Source organism: Scatophagus argus, chromosome 15, assembly GCF_020382885.2.
Source record: "Scatophagus argus isolate fScaArg1 chromosome 15, fScaArg1.pri, whole genome shotgun sequence".
NCBI lineage: Eukaryota > Metazoa > Chordata > Actinopteri > Scatophagidae > Scatophagus > Scatophagus argus.
This window is the reverse complement of record NC_058507.1, coordinates 5481268-5490687: the sequence shown is the minus strand read 5'-3', so window position 1 is coordinate 5490687 and position 9420 is coordinate 5481268. Positions and strand designations below refer to the sequence as shown.

The window sequence follows — 9420 nt, the reverse complement described above, 5'->3', positions numbered from 1 at the left end:
GAGTTATTACTGATAGATAAAAAAAGGAAACAAATCCTTGCAGCAAAGCACTAATGTAAAACGTGTTACTTTTACTTGATTAAAGCGTCTCAGCACTTTCTCCACCACCATGCTGGGACGTTTCAGTTAAGGTGCAGCTTGACTACTAACCTTCTTGAATAAAGATTATTATTAGGCCTTTGTGAAATGCTTGAAAGTTTTCCAGCGACAACTGAGAGCATCTTGTTTTGCCACAGTGATGATAGTGATGTGAAAACAGCTATTGGGCAAGACAGGCAGTAGCATATCTCAGAAACGATCAGTTCCTGTTAGTTGAAGTAAAGCCTGTCTGAGAAGGCCAATCTGAAGTACCAGTGAACAAAAGATTGTTCAGTTTATGTTTGGATTTGAGATAATGGTGAGATGTGTTTATCTTGAGTGAGTTTTAAAAATTGCAAAATAATGCAAAGTGCTGCTGGTGATGGAAGGCTATAAACTGGGTGTATGTATGAGCCATTTTCCCAAAAAGAGGTTTTTGTATTTGATCAATATAGCACACTGGACAGACACTTTTGATTAGGCAACACTGTTTTTGACCATCACTCTGAATTACTGTGAGGTATTGGTGAACATGATGGACAGACTGATTTGGAATGTGTTTATTTCACTAGATAGCCTGTACATTGTTAACTGTCAGTTCATTACAATTAAATGTTCTGCATTCCAAAGTACAGAGGTACATATGTCCTCACTGCTTTTCTGTTTGAAATTGGATTGGTTCAGTATAAGTGATAATATGGAGTTACAAGAATGTAAAGGATGATTTCACCTTTTTAAAGTTTCATATTGTGTATTTCCCCTGAAGGGTAGTTAAGGTGAGTGCGAGTTATGCTTAAGTTAAATAAAACAACAAACATTTTTCAAACTGTGCAGCTAATGGCTATGTAAACCTCCAAGTATAAACAGTTACTTTGATTCTGTTTACAGTTTCAAGTCTTTCAAACTGATTTTTGCCTCCGCCTTGTGGCAACATGGCGGTATTGTTTTAATTTATTCTAATAATTACATCTTAAACTGGAAATTTTCCGTATGAACACACTTGCAGTGACTACAGTATCTCACGTTAATCCTCACATGAAAGACAATATTAATTTAAACAAAAGTGTTTCTAGCCATTAACTTTCGGATATTTTGTTCCTTTCGGGCTTAGGAAGTCCTTACGTCAAGAGGCGTTTTGTAGTCCTTGAAGATCCAATGAGCTGCGAGTTCTTCAAAGTCAACCAATGAATGACGGGTATTTTCATTGAAAGCCAATCAGTTTCTGATCCGAATGATCGGGTCTCCAGGAAGTAGTACAAAGTGGCCAATCTCTCTTCCCAAGTACCGATGATAGGACTTTGACAGCGAGCTAGCTAACCTCACTTCACTCCACTGCTGGTTGACCTCCGCTCCCAGGATGGCTAGTGTTCGAGCCCTTGGTGTTCTGTCCAGATTGACAACAAGGAGATATGCCCTCTACACAGGTTGAAACCACTCGTATTTCATATTTCACGTTAGTGAACACCAGCGCGGTGAATGATACTAAAAATCTGGGATTTTCTACGTACCGTAGATGGGTAATTAGCTTGTTAAACTGTTAGCTGTTAGCTCCGAAGAATGTAATCTGATGCATAAACGTGTCACAATATTTCCTTCAAATTAATGGTTTTGCTTTTAAGCGAACGTAGCTCAATGAAAGACCAACCAGAATATTCCTTCAAAGTATGCACTTTTCGTTTTACCGAGCAAACTTTACATGTGACGTTAAAGTTGCTATCTGTGCTTACTAGCCGGCTGCTACAGAATCCACGTAAGTTCGGTCACGGAAGCTCTAGTTCAAAATGTATGTTTCAAATCAGAATTGTTGCTTTGACCTTTGATCGTAAGATGTCCTCGTTCAAACAGTTAAGACCGGAATTTGAAGACTTGTGCTACTGATTCGCCATTGTGATGCCACTGCTGCCTTTTTCTGTCTGAATGGGAGGCGGGGAATGTAGGTGAAGGGTCGTGTTCCACTGGCCTGCGCAGCATGGTCGAGACCGTCTGAGGTCATGGCAGTATTATGTGAAAGACCCGTATACATTTCGTGTGTGTGTTGTACGACGACACTTTGTTTGGCTACACTCTTTAGGGCTTAATATTAATGATTTTAATGTGGACGGTATGGGTGAAACAGCTAGGCAATGTGCTGCAGATTGGGTGTTATTACAAAGTGTACGGCAGATGACTGTATTAATGCATTGCCTACTGTCATGTTCTTTTACAGGCGGTACATTTCGCACCTTCTCAGTTGCTCCTGCCATGCTAGGTAATTCCAAATTCATTTATAGAGAATATGGGTAATGGTTCAGCCTGTCCTGTGACACATTCGTTTTCTCACTGTACGGTATCTAATTTATTTTTAGCCCGCACCCATGTGAACTATGAAGTCAAGGACGACGTTGCTGTCGTACGGATCAACGACCCAAACTCCAAGGTGTGAGCTCAGTAAGAATTAATTTGGCAGTTTTCACTTCAGAAATGTGCACATGTAAAGTGAACCTAATGTTCATTTCATCTTCCAGGTTAACACACTGTCAATCCAAATGCAAAATGAGTTGACAGAAGTAATGAATGAACTGTGGGCAAACGACACCGTTAGAAGTGCTGTCCTCATCTCCTCGAAGCCAGGATGCTTCATTGCAGGAGCTGATATTAAGTAAGAGAAATCTCATTAAATCTACTGTTTAGAAAGTATATGTGTGGAAGTCACATAAGGTGTCCACTTATGTATATGAACTCGATCATATATGCTGACCTCAGTTATGCCTGTGTTGTGTTTACATGCATGCATTTTCTGTAAATGGAGCTGAAAGTCCATTTTATTTATTTAGTTGTACAGTTTTGTTTTATTTATAAAATGCAGAGATTTTTATTGCAACAAATTGTTGAACAATATGTTGTCCAGCAAAAGCAGTTATTGTGACAGGCCTATTGATGTGTCTTGTTTACTTCTATACTATATTAGACATTTGCTATGAAGATTACATCTCTCTGTCTTATGTGGGGTTTTAAATTAAAACTTCTTGCTGACACACAACACCAATTAGCATTATGCTTTCACAGTATTTATTATATTTGAATGAATTTTCAAAATGGCCATGTCTTGAATTTCCTGGAATCCTTTTAATGCACTCATACATCTGTTACAGTATGATCCAGAGCTGTAAGAATGTGGAAGAGGTCACCAAACTTTCACAGGAAGGGCAGAAAATGTTTGAGAAGATTGAAAATTCTCCCAAGCCCGTTGTCGCTGCCATCAACGGCTCTTGCTTAGGAGGGGGCTTAGAGGTAAACAAAATTATGATCATCTTGGAAATATTTGACTAAGATGATTGATAATGTGTTATCTAATAAGACTATTTCTGCATTTCAGTTTGCCATTGCCTGTCAGTACAGGATTGCAACAAAAAGCAAAAAAACAGTTCTGGGTACACCTGAAGTGATGCTCGGTCTTCTGCCTGGGGCTGGTGGTACTCAGAGACTCCCTAAGATGGTTAGTACTGGGATGTTGTTCCGTTGATGTTGCTCACTATTTGAATTACTGGACTTCATTTAAGTAATTCAATATGCAGGAAGATGCCTGTTATAGTATGTGGAAAATGTCCCACAGTGGTTATAACATAGCGAGGACAAGACCAGAAATTACTACACTGTAATACAAAATAATCTGGTTAATGCTCGTAATTGGTTTAAGTTGTTGTCGTGCACTTCTAAGGCCCTGCAAAGAGATTATTTTTCCCCTGATTATCATGTCTAGTTGGCAGTAAATCTGCCCATCACAGTGCAGGCTTGTGACCAACTAGTTACACTGTAACTTCAGTTCAAAACATGAAAGAATTATTTTTCTTGTATTCCACTATACACAGGGCAACACAGTATCAGCATGGATGACAAATCAATTCTCACGAGTTTTCTTTTATTATTTGTAGGTTGGTCTACCCAGTGCATTTGACATGATGCTGACAGGTAGAAATATCCGAGCAGATAAAGCCAAAAAGATGGGGCTTGTTGACCAACTTGTAGACCCTCTTGGTAAAGTATTTCAACTTGTAAATAATTTTTAAAAATCTGAACTACTTCTAATGGGTATTACCACTGGTGGAAATTTTAATTTACAATCTTTAGTAACTAATTCACTACTCACTACATCACTGCATGACTTTAGAGTATTTTAATGTGCATTAGTTGATCTTTAGGTTAGAATTAATTGTTAAAATTAATTTTTTTGCTGATTATTCTGCTGTTTCTGCTCATATTAAAGGACCTGGACTGAAGAGTCCAGAGGATAGAACAATAGAGTACCTTGAGGAAATTGCCATCGAATGTGCCAAAGGGATCGTCAATAAAAAGATCCCTCTCCACAAAGAGAAAGGGACGATGCAAAGTAAGTTTGGATTGCGTTTATCGAACATTTGACTCTTTGTAATCATTTAAATTGGTTTCATTGTGATTAAAAAAAAAAAACAAACAAAAAAAACATCCACTACATTAAAAGTGTTCTTTCTCCACAGAAATTCAAGACTACGTTATGAGCTTTGGGTTCGTGCGGAATCAAATTTACAAAACTGTCCACGGTAAAGTTATGAAGCAGAGCAAAGGACTTTATCCAGCACCTCTGAAAATAATTGAAGTAAGCAAAAAGTCTCTTTAACTTTATAAAAAACATTGATGGCATTGGGAGAAATTAAAGAAATGAGCCTGACTTGACTATCTGTAGTAAAATGGGTCCAACCAGTGTGTACATCTGTCTGTTTAGTGAGGAAATTTGTGTTTAAGTAATTAATGGATCCTCAGAAACTTCAACTGAGTAATGTTTAATTAGTTGCTTCAAATGGCAAACATCGACTGGCTGCAGCTTGTTAAATATGAATAATTGATTTTAAACATTCTCATTTGTCTTCTCTACTTTGCTAATCATCTTAGAATATCTTTACAAAGTTGGACTTTTACCACAACATTAATTTCTTCTTCTTCTGTTTTTTTTTAACCCTATCTCAGTCTGTGAAAGCTGGAGTAGAACAAGGCCCTTCTGCTGGATACTTAGCGGAGTCTCAGGTGAGGTTCCTTGGCCCACATTGTGGGTCACTATAGTATATATACAGTAGCGAACTGTTCAAGTAAACATCACCAATTTCACTGTATATCACAGAACTTTGGTCAGTTGGGTAAAACCTCAGAATCAGCTGCCTTGATTGGTCTCTATCATGGTCAAGTTGCATGCAAGAAGAACCGCTTCGGAACTCCTCAAAGAGAAGTGAAGTAAGTGGATATCACTGTGATGTGGGACAACTAACACACGTTCAACCTGCATTTGACGTAATTTTACACTAATCTTTCCACTTGCTAGATGATTTGTCTGTCTTTTGTTGCTTACCACTAGGACTCTTGCGATCTTGGGAGCAGGTCTCATGGGTGCAGGTATTGCCCAAGTGACTGTGGACAAAGGGGTGCACACAATCCTGAAGGACACCACTCTGGCTGGACTGGCCAGGGGAGAGCAGCAGGTTTACAAAGGGTGGGTTATCCCATCAGGCATTTCAGTATTAGCTGTTTTGGTCATGGAGCGGTTACATATTTAATTCACATCCTGACTGTACATTTAGTAGTTATGGTTCCAGTCTGAGAGAATAAATTTTAGCTTTCAAATCAGCTATGAAATTCTATATTTGAAAGTGGTTGTAAATTTTGTTTGGAACCTGAAATGTGCGTCCTTTAAAGTCTGCTGATGAATCATTTCACTCTTTACTTTTGACCAGACTCAATGACAAGACCAAAAAGAAGAACATCACCTCATTCCAGAGAGACTCCATACTGTCCAACTTGACAGGCCAGCTGGACTACAGTGGCTTCGAAAATGCCGACATGGTTATTGAAGCTGTGTTTGAAGACATCAACATCAAGCATGCAGTCCTGAAGGAGGTGGAGGCCGTAAGTGTGACTGAAAACAGACGTAGCAGGTCCTGGTTTCAAAGACAGTGTTGGATCAGGGATTTGTGCTTATTACTCTAGCAGCATTAAAAACAGGATAAATTGTTGTGGCTCTAAGTTTAGCTGTGACTTTGAGCTACGATCTATATTTGTCTGCAGGTGGTTCCCCCTCACTGCATATTTGCTAGCAACACATCTGCTCTGCCCATCAAGGACATCGCTGCAGGTAGCAAGAGACCAGACAAGGTTTGTGCTTTTCTTATAGTTTAAAAGTGCCCTTAAATGAAACCAAACAATGTTGCTGAATGTTTTCTCGGCGTCCTCAGGTGATTGGAATGCACTACTTCTCTCCTGTGGACAAGATGCAGCTCCTTGAGATTATAACCACCGATAAGACGTCAAAGGACACTGTAGCGTCTGCTGTGGCAGTCGGCCTCAAACAGGGCAAAGTCATCATTGTTGTTGGGGTGAGGTTTAGTGTCATGGCTGTGTTTCCTGTCTGTGGTTACATTCCAGTCAAAACCTTGTGTAAAAATGAAAACATATGACCCACAATGGAGTTGTTAGATGGCTGAAAGTCATTTAGCAAAAAAATAATACAAACTTAAAGTACTTAAATATTTCTTTTCAGGATGGGCCTGGTTTCTATACGACAAGGTGTCTGGCTCCCATGTTGGCTGAAGCAGTACGAGTACTTCAGGTTAGCAGTATTACTCCAGTAGAAAATGCATCTGTGAATACTGTATTTGTTATGTGCTATAGTGGTTAGTTTTAGGATTTGGGACCAAAGATGGACAGAGTCTGCTCACTTGAACAAAGCATATTCATTCTTCTTGGATTATTAGGAAGGGGTCGACCCCAAGAAGTTGGATCATCTCACCACAGGCTTTGGGTTCCCTGTGGGTGCAGCCACTCTGGCTGATGAAGTTGGTATTGACGTTGCGGCCCACGTGGCCGAGGACCTCGGCAAAGCTTTCGGCTCCCGCTTTGGTGGTGGAAATGTGGAGGTTCTGAAGACTATGGTGGATATGGGATTCAAGGGTACGGGCAGTCACATCGATTTGATTTAATCCCACTTTTAGCTAAATGAAGAACTTAAGTTTATGTGTACATGTTTTATTAATGTCTGTTAACCTTTATTTGTATTCTCCAGGCCGCAAATCAGGAAAGGGTTGCTACATCTACCAGTCAGGACTCAAGACAAAAGAGGTCAACCCAGATATTGGAGAAATCCTGGAGAAATACAGGATTACGCCAAATCCTGCCGTGTACGTTGACACTGGTCAATTATAGAAATTTCACTGCAGTGATATAAGTGTAAAAGTACATGCTACCTTGTTCAGTTTGTTACATAATTGATATATCAAACAAAACCTATTGAACCTTGTTGTGTTACATTTTACTGAAGTAAATCTGTTTAGCTAACGCAAATTCTTTTTACAGTTCATCAGACTCTGATGTGCAGTACAGACTTGTTTCTCGATTCGTCAACGAGGCCATACTGTGTTTGCAAGAGGGCGTCTTGAACAACCCCTTGGAAGGGGATATTGGGGCTGTGTTTGGCCTGGGATTCCCCCCCTGCCTCGGAGGTCAGAGTTCAACCCTTAGTCATAGTCATCTGAGCTGCCATATCCTCTGTCAGTGAAAAGAGCACCATTGCCCTGAAGGGCGTCTTTTTGTTCTGTGTGAATTTGAAAGCTGAGTAATTGTAGTGACAAAGCATTTTAGGATGAAATAAGGACTTTAACCTGTTTTTCTAGTGTTGTCTAGTGTATTCATAGTTCAGTAACTCAGCTGAGGGGTGTTTTCATAAATGTGTCCTGGGGAAAAACTGCCTTGAATGAGCCTAACAAAGCCGAATCAGAAGTAAACTGATCACAAGACAACATAGAGATGACGAGATCAGACAGAAGTCAAAGGTTTGAATTATACACTGACCACAAAGTAAACAAACACAAAACTGTGATGTCTTTGGTCACAGAGCAGCACATATTAATTATATGAAACATTACAGCAAAAACAGCAAAACTGCTGCAGTTAGCAAAGCTAAAAACTACTTTTTAAACAGGTAACTCAACTCTCAACTCAAGTCTTGTGAAAAAAAAATAGCATTTTTATTGTATGTGCTGAAAATTAACTTATAATACATGATGTTTTGATAACTTTGAAGCAATCAAGTAAAGAGGACATCCTGCTAATTAAGTTTTTATGAAGATCCCTTAAGTTACTGTAAGTACACAAAGCTCAGCCCCTGTGTCAAAACGTGTGTGGGGAACTTCTGGACAAACACTGTGACTCAGTCTAGCAGACTTCCACTGTAATTTAGGTCAGAGTGGTTTAAACTTCCTTTATGAAAGAGAATTTCCTGAAAATTAGGTTGATTTGACTAGTCATCTGGCTTTATGAAACACCCCTCTGGTTTTTAGAAGATAACTCCTCATAGAAAATTAGAAAACAAGCATGGAGCATTCAAAAAAAACAAGCATGTCCATTCAACACGTACCTCTGCTTCCAGGACCTTTCCGTTTCGTGGACACCTTCGGTGCGGACAAGCTGGTGGAGAAGATGAGGCAGTTTGAAGCAGTCTACGGCAATCAGTTCACACCATGCCAGCTCCTACTGGACCATGCAAAGGATTCCAGCAAGAAATTTCACAAGTGACCGACCCACCATGTGTGCCAGTAGCTTTTAACAGAACTCCAGCCTGCTGCTAGACTGTGCCTAACATTTACATATCGTAAGTGGGGGCAAACAAATGGAAAATATCAGTTCATGAGGTTCATCTAGTGAATAAATCTAATGCAACAATCCTGTGATAAATCCTACCTTTGCTAAGGTTATAATGTATTATACATACATGTAGAGGATATATAGGGGTGTCTGTCTTATTTAGCCTACCCTCACTGATTTAGATGGGGTGGACAACCCTCATGGAGGTGGGATTTATTGCACGACTGTAGTATTAGGCTGCATTAGTGTAGCAGGATGTGCCTAATAAAATAGCAAATGACTGTGTGGTGTCACAGCAGGGGATGTTTCTGTTTTCGTACTTTAACATTATTGATTTACTTGATGATGTACAGATTGGGGAGCAGCGTGAGGCTAATTATTCACACATTAAGAATGCAAAGATGCTATCCAGGCAGAAGAATTAAAATATTTTTCAACTGGCAGTTCTTTATTACTGATGAATGTCTACCAGTATGATTCATCGAGTGTCTTTTTTTTTTTTGTTTGTTTCTTTTTTTTTCTGTGTACATTTCCTGGGTCTGGGCTGAACAGTGTAAATGTTGAACGTCTGAATAAAAAATTTTGTTATTGAATGAAAACGCCTTTTCTCTCTGTCTCAAGGTGCGTTCACGTTCTAGTAGGAAGGGCTATTTGTCAAGATTACAGAATTAGAACATAGATGTCTACCGTGAGAAGAGAATT

The 9420-nt window shown here is 39.4% G+C and overlaps 1 protein-coding gene across 1 annotated transcript; it reads left to right on the top strand.

Moving 5' to 3' along the window:
* The first annotated feature begins 1346 nt into the window (after nt 1–1346).
* hadhab (hydroxyacyl-CoA dehydrogenase trifunctional multienzyme complex subunit alpha b) lies at nt 1347–9317 on the top strand. Its single transcript, XM_046412793.1, has 20 exons — nt 1347–1502; nt 2285–2326; nt 2424–2494; nt 2583–2716; nt 3210–3348; nt 3434–3553; nt 3990–4092; nt 4322–4444; nt 4572–4690; nt 5059–5115; nt 5210–5319; nt 5441–5575; nt 5817–5988; nt 6148–6234; nt 6315–6455; nt 6620–6688; nt 6834–7029; nt 7142–7256; nt 7432–7577; nt 8504–9317. The coding sequence occupies exons 1-20, from the start codon at nt 1436–1438 to the stop codon at nt 8647–8649; spliced, it is 2292 nt and encodes a 763-aa protein (XP_046268749.1). The 5' UTR covers nt 1347–1435; the 3' UTR covers nt 8650–9317.
* The last annotated feature ends 103 nt before the right edge of the window (nt 9318–9420 follow it).